Below are 17,494 nucleotides of genomic sequence, written 5' to 3' on the forward strand. Positions count from 1 at the left end.
TGTTGCATGAAACCATGACCCACAGGGTCTTCAATGGCTGATTTTTCAGAAATACATCACCAGGCCTTTCTTCCAAGGCACCTCTGGGTGGGCTCAAACCTCCAACCTTTCGGTTAGCAGCCTAGTACATGAGCCATTTACAACACTCACAGGCTCCTTACTGGCAATCGAATATGTATGTATGTTAGGCTCTTACCAATGAATGCAGCCTCCAGCTGTCTGCAGACCACCTTGAATCCAAAACCCAGTTATGAAGAAACAAAGAAACATATACAAAATTGTGACAAAGTATCATCTGAGGAAGAAATTGCAATATATCTGTTCTTTGTATTCCCGGATCAAGTCAAGCCATCAATAAACTAGGTACTTGTGCCAGGGGTTCTCAACCTTGGATGTACACTGGAATCATCTGGAGAGCTGATGCCTTGCCCACACCCACCTCCTACAAATCCTGATCTAATTCTGAGGTGATTCCACTGAGCAAGTTAAAAACCACTAACTTACAACAGTGTTTTGGCTCTTATAGGACTGCTTTTCCTAAACTGTGCTCTGGAGTTATGTCTTCTGCTTCCATTTAGTGCCATTATAAGAAGCTGTGATATAAAACAGTCACTATTCTATTTTCTGCAAGTACATTTTGCGAGGTGTTGCTCATGATGAAATTCTTCACATTAAACCTAGCTGGCAAGGAAATGTCTGCTTCTCTTGGGCAACTCATGTGCTAAAGTGGACTTTTTGGAACAAAGCTCCTGTCTTAGTCATCTATTGCTGCTGTAACAGAAATACCAAAGGTGGATGGCTTTTTAACGTAGGGAATTTTATTTTCTCACAGTCTAGTAGGCTAGAAGTCCAAATTCAGGGTGTCAGCTCCAGGGGAAGGCTTTTTCTCTCTGTTGGCCCTGGAGGAAAGTCGTTGTTGTCAATCTTCTCCTGGACAAGGAGCTTCTCTGCGTAGGAACCCTGAGTCCAAAGGACACACTGCTCCTGGCACTGCTTTCTTGATGGTATGAGGTCCCCAACTCTCAGCTTGCTTCCCTTTCCTTTTATCTCTTTTAAGATAAACAGTGGTACAGGCCACACCCCAGGGAAATTCCCTTTACACTGGATCAGGGACATGACCTGAGCAAGGGTGTTAAAATCCCACCCTAATCCTCTTTAACCACAGGCAGAGGTTATGATTTATAACACACAGGAAAATCACAAAATGAAGGACAACCATACAATACTGGGAATCATGGCCTAACCAAGTTAACATATATTTTGGGGGGACACAATTCAATCCATAACAGCTTCCAAAGGGAGTTGGTTCTCCAAATGGAGTGACTGTAACAGACTACAAGACCCGTGTGCCTGAAAAAGAAAGAAACAGTGGAAAAGGCAAGAAGAGGACAAGTGAAGGAGAGCTTACAACCAACTCATTCAGACTCAACTGTTGCATTTTCATAGACAAAATTTTAATTTTAAAAGTTCTATTTTATGATCAATGCTATAAATACAAAAACAGAGATCAAAGTAAAGTTAAAGTTCTTAAATATAGAAAATGACAAAAGATTTTCAAGTTCTAAAACACATTCAGGCCACTCAAACTATGCCTACAAGACAAAGTATGGCATTCACATAATTGTGAATGCCATACTTTGTCTTATAGGCATAGTTATAGAAATATAACACTTCTATATGAAAAAAAAAATCTTATTTTTATATGTGGGATAATGAAAATTATGTTACATTATTGTTATAGATTGTACTGTCTCCCAAATATATGTGTTATATATCCTAACCTCTATGCCTGTGGTTGGAGCCCTGGAGGCACAGTGGTTTAGTGCTCAGGCTGCTAACCATAAGGCTGGCAGTTCGAATCCACCAGCAGCTCCTCGGAAACCCTGTGGGGCAGTTCTACGCTGCATTATAGGGTCCCTAGAGTTTGGTTTTGGTTTTATGCCTGTGGTTATAATCCCATTTGGGAATAGGTTGTCTTTGTGGTATTTCTGTTATAGCAACACTAGATAATTTAGACAGTTATAAAAAGGAAGCAAATGTCCAAAGTGTTCTACACCATTTTCTATTTGCTTTAGGAACAACGCCCAACAAACACTCATACATGCATCTCTACACTTCCTCCTTCCTTATGTCTGTGGTTCCAGGTAATGAATAACCAGACAGGAATGGCTCACCCATATCACATAATCTTGAACAGTTACGTGTGTTCATTTTATAATTTACATCGTTGTACTTCAGTAACATTTTTCCCTTTGAAGATTCCAAAGGGTAGCTTGGGAAGACAAAGTAAAGTATTACAATAAAATGTGCAAAGACCAGGAGTTAGAAAATCAAAAGGGCAAGGGATCTTGAGATACGTGAGCAGAGTTTCCTGGTGAAGAGCACAGAAACGCAAGTTCACAGAATTTCAAATAGGAGACAGAGATACCGTGTAGACAAACCTGGAGTAAAGCTAGGTGACCAGAACATTAACTGGATCCAAGGAGGGAAACTGCAAGAAGGTGGGCAAGAGCCCTAGGGATCTAGGTGACCATAGAGCAGGGAGGGAGCCAGAAAACAGGGACAGAACTACACACCAGCAGAGGTCCTTGATCATTTGGGAAGGTGGCACTGAAGGAGTGGGGGATCCTTAGAGTGACAGCTAGAGATCCCCTACCTGACTGGACTCTAGACAAATACCTCCCTGCGTTTGGTCAGGGCCAGGTCCTGATCACCAGCTGCACTCTGCAGGGAATGTCCCAGTACCCATGCCAGAGTCTGGGAGAACAGGGACCCTGCCTTGCCTACCACCCATGCCCTTCTGGTGACCAACGTTGTGCCCCCCCCCACCCTGCCAGGTGATTCGCAGAACACTGTCTTGTGCAGTCAAACCAGCAACCAGAGCCTCTCGTCGGGTTGCCCACTCCCACACTGCCCCACCTGCCCAGTGATCTGCCGTGCACACTCCTACACCATCACACTGACAACCATGCCGTCGTTCCACCTGCCCTGTGACCAGAGGTGTGACCACCTAGACCACCCACCCAGTGTCTGGTGACCTGTGTACCCTTGCCCTGACCACCTGGCAACCAGCAGTGAGTACATACAACACCCAACCCAGCAACGGTGAGAACACTCCCTGCATCCATGTCTGATGACCAGCCAGTCAGACACATCACCTGACCGGCAATGCCAGTCATATCCTCACAGGTGCCATGTGCACCTCCACCAAATAACAAGCAGGGGTTCCTAGTGCTCTCATCCAACATCCACCCAGCTGCCCACACCTAAACAGTTCCTGCAGGCCATCTGTGCTTGCACTGAAACCCCTTGATACCCCACCACCTACTGAGATGCCAATTCATTCACCCACCACAGACCTATCCCATCCATTTGGGTAGCACTCCCTCATAGCAGATACAGGGCTATTCTGCCCTGACTTCCAGAGAATGCATTAACTGCTAGCACCAACCCTGAAGGACCCCATGGTCCCAGAGGGGCTGTGGACGGATGCTGACTGCCTAACAGTTGTCACCCAGTATCAGGGAAAGAACCTGCTCTCCCACCTCCATTTAATCCAGTAAAGGAAAACATACAAGCCTAACCACAAAGGGCTTAGGTATGGGTGTGATCCACCATACCCACTAGTGAGAAGAAATCACAGCCAGCCACAGATACCACCAAAAGTCACACATAGAACAGAACCACAAAACAACAACAATTAAAATAATGCAAAGGAAGAAAAGACATTCTAAAGAAAAAGAGAAGAAACAAAGCTCCTAATACATCAAGACAAAACAAACAACTCAGTACAAAACAAACACACATACCATCAATAAAGAAATGTGTCAGTAAATAAATTAACACCTTAATGACTCGGGAGACAGCAGATAATAATAGGATAAAATGGTTCAAACAATTGTACAAAATAAAGGGGCAGAAAACCTTCCTGAGGACAATATGGTAATAGAACTATATGATAAGGAATTCAAAAGACTTATATACAGGATTCCCAAAGAGATCAAGGAAAACACAGCAAAAACCTAGATGAATTCATGAAAACAATACAAGAAAAAAAATGACAAAATAAATAGGCAATTAGAAACCACACAAAAACAACAACTAGAAATCCAGAAGATTAATAATAAAATATCAGAAATAGGTAACTCAGTGGGAGGAGATAGAGCTGAATCAATGGAAGAAAGAATCAGAGAGATACAGGACAAATCCCTTGATACGGATCTGTTTGAGGAACAATCAGAAACACAACTGAAAAAAGATGAAGAAAGACTTTAAGAGTTATGTGGAACACTACCAAGGGGACTAATTTACACGTAATAAGAATTCCATAAGAGGAAGAGAAAAAAAAGAATTTTTGAAGATTTCTTGGCAGGAAACTTCCCTAATATCACGAAAGACAAGGTTTCCATCCAAGAAGCTCAATGAACCCTACAAAGGATAGACCTCAGAAGAAAGTCACCAAGACATATCATAATCAAACTATTCAAAAACAAGACAAAGAAAGAATTCTGAGAACAGCTTGTGAAAAATTAAGTATCACTTACAAAGGGACACCAATAAGACTAAATGCTGACTTCTCGGCAGAAATCATGCAGGCAATAAAGCAATGGAATGACATACATAAAACCCTGAAAGAAAAGAACTGCCAACCAAGAATCATATATCCAGCAAAACTGTCTTTCAAATATGATGATGAAACTAGGACATTTCCAGACACACAGAAATTAAGCAAACCAAACCAATCTTACAAGAAATATTAAAGGGAGTCCTTCAGACAGAGAACCAATGACATCAGACAACAATCTGAGATTAAGACACACAACAGCATCACCCAGATACCAATCCAGATAAGGAATTCTAAAAAGTAAAATAAAGCTGAAAACAGGGAACCAGAGATGTCAATGATGACGACTTCAAAACAAAAAGGAGGAATAAATGGTATAGCTATTGAACTTCCATATGTAGAGAAAATCAAGGTGATATCAAGATATATAAAAGACTATTAGGAAGATAAGGGTAAATTTCAGAGTAACCACAGAGAAATTAATAAATCTACTCACCAAAATAAAGAGGAAAATCAATAAACAAAAAGAACTCCACGCAGACATTTAAGAGGAATAAAGAATCCATTCCATCAAAGGATGGACTAGATGGTGTCAGGCTACCTACCTAAAGTAACACAAACAGAGGTAGAAAATTTGAACAGACCCATAACAAAAGAAGAAATTGAAGATGTCATTAAAAAACTCCCCACTACCCCCCAAAAAAACTTTGGCCCAGACAGCTTCACAGAAGAATTCTACCAAACATTCAGAGAAAAGTTGCCACCAATTCTAATCAAACTATTCCAGAATATTGGAACTGAAGGAATACTCCCCAATTCATTCTCTGAAGACAGCACAATCTTGATACCAAAGGCAGATGAAAACACCACCAAAAAAGAAAATCACAGACCAATATCCTTCATTAGGTAGACATACAAATTCTCAACAAAATTCGAGCTAACAGAATTCAACAGCATATCAAAAAAAAAAAAATACATCATGATCAAGTGGGATTCAAACCATGGATGCAAAGATGGTTCAACATTAGAAAACCAATCAACATAATTCATCACATAAATAAAACAAAAGAATCACACGATCATCACAATTGATGCAGAAACACATATGATAAAATCCAACACACTTTCCTGGCAAGACTGTGTGGAGATAGGAACTCTTATACATTGGTAGTGTAATTGTAAAATGGTACAACCACTACAGAAAATGGTATGGTGCTTCCTCAAAAAGCTAGAAATAGAAATATCTTATGGTCCAGCAATCCTGCTCCTAGGTATATAACCTAGAGATATAAGAGCAGTGACACAAATAAAAATATGCACACCTATATTCATTGTAGCATTATTCACAGTTGCAAAAAGATGGAACCAAGCTAAGTGCCCATCAACTGATGAATGCATAAACAAACTGTGGTACATACATACAGTGGAATACTACTCACTAGAAAGAACAATGAAGAGACCCCAAAACATTTTATAGCATGGATGAATCTGAAGGACATTATGCTGAGTGAAATAAGTCAATCACAAAAAGACGAACACTATATGGTCTCTACTGTAAAAAGTCAAAAATAAATATACACAGAGAAAGCAAAGTTCTTTGATGGAACCAGGAATGGGAGGGAGACGGAAGGGGGAATCACTTCCTAGGTAGTACATACTTGTTACTTTTGGAGATGGAAAAGGCAATCCCCAAAATGAATGAAGTCAGTACAACCTGACCAAGGTAAATAAAGACACTAAGAAGTATATGAGAAAAAGGGACAACCTCGGTAAATGCTATAACATACAATTTTGCAACAACAGTAACAACAACCAAAAAACGTGTGTAGATACGGATGCATACCAGTGTATAGGAAGGCATATGTGAGTAAATACACATGCATGTACAGGTGTATCTACAGGCATATTTATATACACATTTGTGTGTGCTCCATATATATTCACATGTATAACAAACCACATGGGGACCACAGGCATGGAGGCTCCCTAGATATATCCAAACAATTCACAAGATTGGTTTACTGGGTTAAAAGGCTTGGGGCCATAGTCTCAGGGAACAACTTCATCAGTTGGCATAACATAGCTCACAAAGATAATGTTGTACATCCTAGTTTGGTGATGTTAGCATCTGGGGTCTTAAAAGCTTGCAAGCAGCCATTTTAGATTCAACTACGGGTCTCTACTCACAGGGAACAAAAGAGAACGAAGGAAATCAAAGGCTCAAAGAAGAAACGAATCCTCAGGACTAATAACCCACATGAACCACAGCCGCTTCTAACCCAAGACCAGAAGAACTAGATGGTGCCTGGCTACCATTCTGACCAGAATGTCCCAGATAGAATGCAGGGAAATGTAGAACAAAATTCAAATTCCTAAAAAGACCAGACCCACTGGACTGAGACTATCGCCTTAAGAGACTTTTGAACTTGGAATTGAAGCCATTTCTTCAGGTCACTTTTCAACCAAATAATAGACTGGCTTATAAAAATAAACAATTTGTCACCCATGAGTAATGTGCTGCCTTAAACAATTAACTATATGAGACCAAACGGTCAACATTTTACCCAAAAACAAAGATGAGAAGGCAAGGAGGGGAAGGGAAGCTAGAGCAATGAAAACAGAACAAGCAGGATGGAAATAATGAGAATGCTGACAAATTGTAAAAATTGTAACCAAAAGCATGTAACGATCTGTATAAAAATTGTTAAACCACCAAAAAACCCCCAAGCCGTCGAGTCGATTCCGACTCATAGCGACCCTATAGGACAGAGTAGAACTGCCCCGTAGAGTTTCCAAGAAGCACCTGGTGGATTCAAACTGCCGACCTTTTGGTTAGCAGCTGTAGCACTTAATCACTACGCCACCAGGGTTTCCAAAAATTGTTAAAGGGGAACCTAAACTTTCACCTAAAACGTAATAAAATATTATTTAAGAAAAAAACATGTGAAAGCAAGAAAAATATTATTGTATATATGTTCATTGGACTGCAAGAAGGAGAAGAAAAAGTTAATAAAGCAGCGGAGAGATGAGATATTAACAGAAAGAAGCCCTTGAGGACATGAGAGAGGTTGGATGTGATCCAGGGCACATGTAGAGGAGTTGCCTTGGATGAGAACTGGATTAGTTCAGCCTTTGTAATACTCAAATGTTTACTGAACTACCCTTAGACACTTCTTGGAAAAAGAAGGATCATTAATTCAGGTTACTAGGACATCATACAGATAACTCCAACATTAACACTTGGCTTCAAGATGCTAACATTCATATATTTTGTGACAAGCTTTCTATGTCTTAAGACCCATATATGCACATGTCCATAGTCTCTTAAGCCAAGCGGGGAAAGACAAGAGAAGAGATGGGGACCACGGGAACTGACGACAGGAGTGAACACCTCAATGTTGAAGTTTCAAGGTTTAAGAAATAACAAACCAAGAATACAAAGCCCGTACTCTCAAAAACAGATGTGTGTCTACCCAATGACCCTAAATGCAGAAAACATGGGTGTGGGAAGATAGTGCCAACGCTGGATTATTTATTTCCCAAACTTTAAACACCTGAGGAGGAAGCTCAGCTCAAAGCAATGGAGAGCCATTGAGCTAAGGGCCATGGTCAACTGAATGTGAAAACAAAGTTACTTTTTAAAACAAAGCAGTTACATGGATAATTCATACATTAAAGAGAAACTCTGATTTTACTTAGAACTTTTCAGAAGTACCTTTATCAAAGAGTAAACACTGAGTGACTGAATGTGAGTGGGAGGGGTCCAACATCAGCAATCTAAGCCTATGCACACACGCTCTTCCCGAAGGCCAGCAACACCACTCTACCCCCGCACTGAGAACTAGGGAACACGGAAGTGCCAGGGAGGAAGCCCCACTATTCCAAGTCCATGACAAACTATTACCGAGGCTTTGCTCTTCTAGGAATTCGCTGCTGTTTCACAAGGCTGTCTCCTCACTATTTCAACTTTTTGGGAATTGCTGGGCATCATGATCTCTGTATTCCCATCCCAACCAGGAGGTATGACTCGCCTCTGAACCTCCTCCCCATCCCTCACTCCTCACCACAGGGTTCTGTGGATTTGCCTCTGAAATGTCCTCCATTCCCAGACGACAATCTTTTGTTCTTGTCCCTTCTAGCCTAGATTATTGCAAAAGCCTACCAGATCTCTAAATTTCACTCTCATTGAGTTCTTCCTCTCTGCCCCTAAAACCAAAATACCAAACTTGTTGCCGTTGCTTCCAACTCACAGTAACCCTATAGACAGAACTGCCCTATAGGATTTCCAAAGACCAGCTGGTGGATTCAAATTGCTGACCTTTTTGGTTAGCAGCCAAGCTCTTAACTGCTGCACCACCAGGGCTCCACATCTCAAGGCTAACTGTATCTCCCCTGCCTGCTTAAAAGTGCAAATTCCTTAGCACATAAGCCCTTAGTGATCTAGGTCGGTCCTGTTTTCTGTCTCATGTTCCCACTCCCCAGTTGCACCCTGCATTCCAGCCCTATGGAACCCCGTGAATTTAGGACATGTCATGTTATTACATATGTTGGAGCCCTGGTGGTGCAGTGGTTAAGAGCTCAGGCTGTTAACCAAAAGGCTAGCAGTTCATATCTACCAGCCACTCACTGGAAACTCTATGGGGCAGTTCTACTCTGTCCTGTAGGGTCGCTATAAGTCAGAATCAACTCGACGGCAATGGGTTTGGTTTTTTATGTTGTTACATCTCTGTCTCCCTTTAGACTCTAGCACTTGCCACTCTGCTGCCTAAGACACTCGTCTCCCAGCACTTCCCAGGACTCATTCCTTACCCTATCAGGCTACAGAGGTGTCATATTCCCTGGCCACCCTATTTAAAACAGTAAATCACTCCCCTCCCACACTGCTCTTATCTGCTACCCTGATTTACGTTTCACTATAACATTTATGACCATATAATACCACTTTTTTATTTGTTTCTCTTGTTTATTGCCTCTCTCCCTGCTACAACAGAAGCCCAATGGGGCCAGAGACTTTTATATAGCTTTCTATTCCCAGCACCTGAAGCTAAACCCATTGACGTTGAGCTGATTCCGACTCATGGCACCTGAACAAGTACCTGACATTTGCCGAATGACTAAATCAACACTGCTTCCTCTGACTGGAAAATTATTTCCTGGGCCTAGAATCCTATTCATCATCCATGCAGCAAATTCATCTTTTACAACTCCAACTGTCCCTTCCTCTGAGCTGCCATCTCCTGCCTCCTCAAGGACTGAGCACCTTCTACATGGGGCTCCCACAGCACCTTATCCACAGGAGACCAAACCATTTATGATACAAGTGTAAGGGGCCACAATTAATTATGCTGACAAAGCAGGAATAACCAAGGCTGTCCAGGGCAAACCAGGTACACAAAACCTGCTGCCATCGAGTCAATTCTGTCTTGTAGCAACCAGGTGTATGTCAGAGGAGAACTGTGTTCCACAGGGTTTTCCGTGGCTGATTTTTTGGAAGTAGATAGTCTGGCCTTTCTTCTGACATATCTCTGGGTAGAATCAACTCAACGGCAGCTGCACCAACATCTCCTTTCTGGAGCTATTTATTTGCTGGTCTGTCTCCCACACCAGGCTGTGAAGCCTTAAGGACAAATTCATATTTGTATTCCCAGCACCTTACACATATTATGAATGCTAAATCATGTTTACTGAATAAATGAACAATCACTGCCACTTTGGGGTTTGGGATCCTGGAGCTGGGAGGAAAGCCCACTTGGAACAGTTGTTGTTAGGTGCTATGGAGTTAGCTCTGACTCATAGCGACTATCTTAGTCATCTAGTGCTGCTAAAACAGAAATATCACAAGTGGATGGCTTTAACAAAGACAAGTTTACTTTCTCACAGTCCAGTAGGCTAGACGTCCGAATTCAGGGCACTGGCTCCAGGGGAAGGCTTTCTCTCTCTGTGGGCTCTGGGGGAAGGTCCTTGTCCTCAATCTTCCTTTGGTTCGGGAGCACCTCAGGTCCAAAGGACAGGCTTCTGCTCCCAGCAATGCTTTCTTAGCGGTATGAGGTTTCCCTTCTCTACTTGCTTCCCTTTCCTTTTTATCTCTTGAGAGATAAAAGGTGGTGCAGGCCATACCCCAGGGAAACTCCCTTTACCTTGGATAAGGGACTTGACCTGGGTAAGGGTGTTACAATCCCACCCTAATCCTCTTTAACATAAAATTACAATCACAAAATGGAGGACAACCGCACAATACTGGGAATCATGGCCTAACCAAGTTGACACATATTTTGGGGGGACACAATTCCATCTATGACAGCAACCCTAGGCACAAAAGAACAAAACATTTCCCTGTCCTGCACCATCCTCACAATCTTTGTTATGCTTAACCAAGTGTTGCAGCCACTGTGTCAATCCATCTCATTGAGGGTCTTCCTCTTTTTCACTGACCCTCTACTTTACCAAGCATGATGTCCTTCTCCAGGGACTGGTTCCTCCTGACAACATGTTCAAAATATGTGAGATGTAGTCTTACCATTCTTGCTTCTAAGGAGCATTCTGGCTGTACTTCTCCCAAGACAGAAATATTCTTCACCAACACCACAATTCAAAGGCATCACTAATTCTTTTTTGGTCTTCCTTATTCATCATCTAGCTTTAGCATGCATATGAGGCAACCAAAAACACCATGGCTTGGGTTAGGGACACCTCAGTCTTACAAGGTGACATCTTTGCTTTTTAACACTTTAAAGGGTTTTTTTGCAGCAGATTTTCCGAATGCAATGTGTCTTCTGATTTCTTGACTGCTACTTCCACAGGTGTTGACTGTGGAACCAAGTAGAATGAAATCCTTGACAACTTCAATCTTTTCTGGTGCATGGGGCCTATTACCCTTTGACATGGGTTTCTGCCCCTCGGACATGCCAGCTGGGTGGGCCCCAGCCTACAGCATATCTTCCCAGTCTCCTGGGGCTCTGCTTTGCTGAACTGTTTCCATTATCCTGGCTTTGCTGATGTCCTTAGACTGGATCAGGGCCCGCATTTGCCAACCGTGATTCAGACAAACTCCCACATCTGTCCCTTGGCCCTACCTAAGTACATGTCTCACTATCATACAAGTCCCAACAAGACACCAAGGCAAGGGCTGTTAAACAACAAAGGATTGGGGGCAGCACCCTTCCCCATCCTCCCTAGACACTCTAGACAGGGCTCCCCCAGTAGAGCTCTAACTGGCTCGTACTTTTTGTCAGTGGATGAGGGATTAGTCTGATCTTTCTCAGGCCTGAGGGCTCATGTGCCACTCCCCTGTGTGAAATGGATCTTTTCCAGAATGTTGTAGAATTTCTCAGTGCCTATCAAAGACCAGTAACGTTCTGGCAGGAAGCAACCTATTCTGCTGAGAACCAAACCTTCCTCTTTATGTCATTGAAATAATCATGTGCATTGGTATGAACATGTCCTTGGCTGTTCAAACAACCTTGTCAAAATCTATTTCCTTTCAAGTCTGACATGGGTATTTTGTGAGAAGTGATATAAATTCTAATTAGGGATCTAAAAATTGGGATTAAAAGATTTCGTAATCTGAAACAGAAATTAGCTAAGGTCTCTTTCTGCCAAGAGTATATGATTTTGTCGTATGTAAACATACGTAATATATTCTGAAAGAAATTCTTTTTGAAAGTAGCTTCAATAAAGCAATATACTAAGACTGAAAGTGTGAGAGCCAAAGGCAGTCAGTTTAGTCCAAGGAGTTTAGTTATAAAAGCTGATTATGTGCGAGGCCCAGAGATGTTTCCTGCCAGGCTCCTAGCCCTCAGGGAGCTAACAATTTAGCAGCTGTCCTTCACCGACACATTGCCATTGTATTGCTATTATGAAACCAGTCTCTCTAAGTCAGTAAGTTTTGTCATGGTTTTCCAAAATCAAACAAATATCCACAAAGATTGAAAGCGAAGAGGGTGACTGCCTTCCACTTATTTTGAGTCATGACAGTCTTGCGTAAAAGGAAGAGGGCAATTTGGGCTATTTTCAAGATGGTGTCATTAAATGAGGTGTTAATTTAAGCAGCAACAATTGGCTTAAACATAGCAACGATTCTGAGGATGGTGCAGGACCAGGCAGTGATTCCTTCTGTTGTACACAGGGTTACTATGAGTCGGAATCAGCTCGCTGGCCCCTAACAACAAGCTGGTGAGACAGAGCTCTGATTCCTTCCTGCGCAAGTGACTGATGTGAACTGGAGACTAAAGCAGAGGCAGATCCTTTCAGACCACACAATCTAACATTTATTAACTTAAACATATTAAGAATATCGCTCAAAAGGCATTTTTTTAAGAATACTATTTAAATGCGTTTTTTCTTTCAGAAAAGCTTTTCCTCCCTCAGCTTCATTCGTTCTCCCTTGTTTTTGAACATTTCTTCGAAGTATTGGTGGCAAAATGGTTAAGTGCTCAGCTGCTAATGAAAACGTTGGTGGTTCAAATCCACCAACTGCTCCTCGGGGGAAACAGTGGGCAATCTGTTCCCATAAAGATTAAAACCAAACCAAACCCATTTCTGTTGAGTCAATTCTGACTCATAGTGACCCTACAGGACAGAGTAGAGCTGTCCCACAGGGTTTCCAAGGGTGTAATCTTTACAGAAGCAGAGTGTCACATCTTTCTCCCACGGAGTGGTGGGTTTGAATAGCCAACCTTTTGGTTAGCAACTGAATGCTTAACCACTGTGCCACCGAGGCTCCGTAAAGATTAACCCCTTGCCATCGAGTCGATTTGGACTCTGAGTTACAGCCTAGGAAATTCTGTGGGGCAGTTCTAGTCTTTCCTATATGGCTGCTGTGAGTCAGAATTCACTCACTGGCACACAACAACAACGTTTTATTTCCCTCATGAAGACAGGACATTTTATCTCTTTTGTCCACTGCTATATCCCCAGTGCCTTGGTGTCTGGCACATGTAACCAGTCAATAAATATTTTCTCAGTAAGTGAAAAACTTTTCTAAAATAGTAAGTACAAAGAATGCTAAATGGGAAAGTGAAAAGCCACTTTCAACAAGTGGTTTTTTGGAAGATACTGAATCAATTAGAGGCTCAAACAATTCCAAAAGTGACATGAAAGAAGTCATACAAAAGTCTAGCAATACCACATCAACACACACAGCTTGAAAAAGTGCTTCCACACCCAATTATACAAACAGCCACTTTAAGAGTTCATGATCAGCTTGTAAAGTTCTCAAAATAAATACAATTTTATTCACAGGAGTTCAACTTATGTTGTATAGAAAAATACTGGTAACACACAAGGACTTCTGTCGTGGACCCTTATCCTTGGCCATGGACACCCAACTACAGAGCCCATACATTTTGAGATATAGTCAGTAATGTTATTAATAACATTTATCTGGTCACCTTGCATGGTGTAAGTGTTAACAGCATTAACAAGGACTCAAAACACACAAGCATTCTAGCAACAACATCATTCACGGGGCAATGGCATGTGGTCCTGTGAAATTAGTTTGGCAAAAAATTAGAGGTGAAAGGCTCCATAGAGGCAGAGGTTCATGTCTGGACAAGTGACATTCGTACTATCCAAATCCTCCCATCGATTACTTTCCCATTTTTAGGTGAGAGGACCAGAGATTTTTAAATTTGTTGTTGGGTGTTTCATTTACTAAAATGGAAAGACCGCTCGCTTCAAATAGTGCTTATAATGCCTAAGGTAATACGGCCACCACATTATACCCTAATCTAAGAAGGACACATTTCAGCTCGTTCCTGGGCTGCGATCACTAGGAAGAGTTGTTGGCAGCTTCCACAGTACACTCCTCCTTGAAGTATAGGGCAAAATAAACTAGATTACTTGCAAAATCTACTTTTTGAAGAAAAGTATGTAATCAGAGTCCACCTGACTGATAAAATAGAATTTAGCTTTTAATAATCATTTTTCACAAATTATTTCAATATTTAGTTCTAAAGAGCCCAAAAATGTCACTGTATGTACTATCAAGAGAAACTAAACGCCTGGACAAGTGATATATATGTTCTTTAATTATTAGATTCATATTCTATCAAAATTAAGAGTTGTTGTTAGGTGTAAATGTATTGGCTGTTTATTTACCCTTCTACATTATTCTCCCTTTAGTATACCCTTTCTCTAGTTGGTTGCTGTTTTGTGCTATACATTATCTAGCAAGTGATAATGTTGTTGTGGTTGTTGGGTGCCATCAAGTCATTCCGACTAACAGAGACCCCACGTACAGCATAAAGAAATGCCGTCCAGTCCTGTGGGATGATTCTTTCTTGTGAATGCCTGTCCTGTGCATTGTACGATGTTTAGCAGCATCCCTGGCCTCTACTCACTAATGGCACCCTCCCACACACAGTTGTGACAACAAAAAAGTCTTCAGACATTGTCGAATGTCTTCTGGGGAGCAAAAGTGTCCCTGACTGAGAACCACCGCTTTAGTTCAATAGCTTAAACCAAAAACCAAAACCAAACCCGTTGTCGTCAATTCCAACTCACAGCGAACCTATAGGACAGAATAGAACTGCCCCATGGTGCTTCCAAGGAGTACCTGGTGGATTCGAACTGCCAACCTCTTGGGTAGCGGCCATAGCACTTAACCACTTAACCACTATGCCATCAGGGTTTCCAATGCCTAAACTTTAGAAAGGACCACAATTGGCAACTTAAAGATTTAAAAAAAAAAACCTCCCCAAATATTCCAGTGATCAATTAATCCTTCTCATAGTCAGTGACATTTTCTAAATATCTCCCCATCAATATTTACATATGTCTCCTTGAGCCAGTGGAAAAGAAGAAGACCTTCAACAAGGTGGATTGACACAGTAGCTGCAACAATGAGCTCAAGCATAACAACGATTGTTAAGGATGGCACAGGACCGGGCAGTGTTTCATTCTGTTGTGCATAGGGTGGCCATGAGTCGGAACCAACTCGACAGCACCTAATAACAACAACGTTTACGTATGTATATATTTATATACATTTCATGACGTTTAGGGTTGTTTTCAACATATGGTCTGCTTTGAAAGAAAGAGGACAATGCTTATTGCTAAAAAGCAATAATAACAGTGATAATGAGAAATAGTGTAGCCTTGAAGAGAACTTGACACTTCTCAAGCCACTTTTACCAATATTAGCACCATCCCAGTGCTCAGCAGTGGTGCCAGTGGTGCTCAGCAGTAGTTCCTAAATATTCTGACCTGTATTCCACAGTTTATTACATAAAAAAGCATTATACCACTTCTTCCAACGCTCCTCTCCAATACACATGGGCGGCCTTAAAACAATTTATAATAATAAAATCAGGAATTTTGGTTTTTTTAACTTGCATACCCATAGGGGAAGGGGCAGGAAATGGCTCTGCAAGTAATGGGCAGGGAAGTCCGAGGCTCTCAACTCATTACACAACTTAACTCAGCATCTTTCTCTTTCCCTTTCTTTAAACTCAATAATGGATGTGAGACTGTAAACAGAGCACGGATTTATTAGTAAATGCAACGTAACTTGAGAAATAAAAATTTAAAGATATAGCTTATAATAATTTCTGGTTATTCTTTTAACTTTTGTCTTCTTTTTCAGATACCATTATTCAGGGAATCAGAAATTCTAGGATCTAGTAGTAACACAGTTCTATGCAAACAGTTATACACTGGGTTGCTAACCGAAAGGTCTGCAGTTCAAATCCACCCAAAGGTGACTTAGAAGCAGGTCCTGGAGATCTGCTTCCGTGAGGTCACAGCCACTGAAAATTTTATGGAGTGCAGTTCCACACTGAAACACACGGGGTCGCCATGAGTCAGTATTGAGTTGATGGCAACTGGTTTGGTTTTCTTGCTTTGTTCTGTTTTAGTTTTGCTGCTGAGAAACCTAAGAAATCATTCCCAGTGCTATGTTTTAGTCTTCAGACTCAAAAACAGAAGTCTAGTGGTATAAACTGGCAGAATCTCTTAAGAACATCACTGAAAAACTTACCTTGAAAGAGCGAATGGAATCTCTACAGGCATTGTGAAGGAATTATCTACACTAGCGAGCGACCTTCTTCAGAGAAACCAAACCACCGGCTAACTTCAGAGAAAGGGAACTCACTCACTGGCCTATCGCACACATCTGGTAAACTATGTCTGCCGAGATGATAAACAAAAGGTGTTACTTAGTCCTTTTACCCAAACACCACTACACAACTCAAGACTTAGGATCTTTCTCAGACTAAAGAGACTATGAAAAGGCTGCTTGGGCTCTTCATAGTAATAAACAATACACATTCCTGTTTTATTTGCAAAAATAATTAGCAACAGCTGCTACTCACGCAGAATTTTTAACAGGAAATATCTTACACACTAAACCCAAAAATTTCATGACTTAGAAAAGTCTGACGCCAAATGAGGTATTATTCTTTTTTTTTTTTTTTAATTAAAAATAAGGGTAACAATTAACTTCTGTGTTCTTTTATCTCACTGAAAAAAGAAAAGAAACTAACAAAAACATTTTCCTCAAAGGAGACAGCTGGACACATCTGTCAACTACACATCTCTGGAGTGAAAGAGAAATTTAATGCTTTAATACTGTACTTACATGTGAGGGCTCAGTTCATAAAAATTTCTATTTCTGTAATCTTCCACTTTCTCTGGGGAATAAATGGGCAATGACCGGTATGGGTTAACGGATATAACCACACTTCCAATGTATGTCTGTAAAAAAAAGAAGAAAAAATACCCATTAGTACGCAGGACGTGTTTTAACATCTTTTAAACCTTAGTGTTGTATTATTTCACCCTTTTAAAAATAACACTTGTTCTAATGCTTCACCATTCATCTTATGCCTTTCAAGAAAGCTTTACATCTCTAAAGACAGATGGTCCATGTCTTAGTTATCTACTGCTGCTGTTATAACAGAAATATCACAAGTAGATGGTTTTAACACAGAG

The 17,494-nt window shown here is 41.1% G+C and overlaps 1 protein-coding gene across 4 annotated transcripts in view; it reads right to left on the bottom strand.

Annotated features, from left to right (window-relative positions):
• The window catches only part of MYO1B (myosin IB), a 202,736-nt gene that overhangs the window by 112,695 nt on the left and 72,547 nt on the right, over nt 1-17,494 (bottom strand). For all 4 annotated transcript variants that reach the window (XM_064286882.1, XM_064286880.1, XM_064286881.1 and 1 more), the window contains exon 3: nt 17,142-17,257. In XM_064286882.1, coding sequence (XP_064142952.1) covers nt 17,142-17,257 — 116 coding nt within the window. The remainder of the gene's footprint in view (nt 1-17,141; nt 17,258-17,494) is intronic.

This window comes from Loxodonta africana, chromosome 6 (genome assembly GCF_030014295.1).
Source record: "Loxodonta africana isolate mLoxAfr1 chromosome 6, mLoxAfr1.hap2, whole genome shotgun sequence".
Taxonomy (NCBI): Eukaryota; Metazoa; Chordata; class Mammalia; order Proboscidea; family Elephantidae; genus Loxodonta; species Loxodonta africana.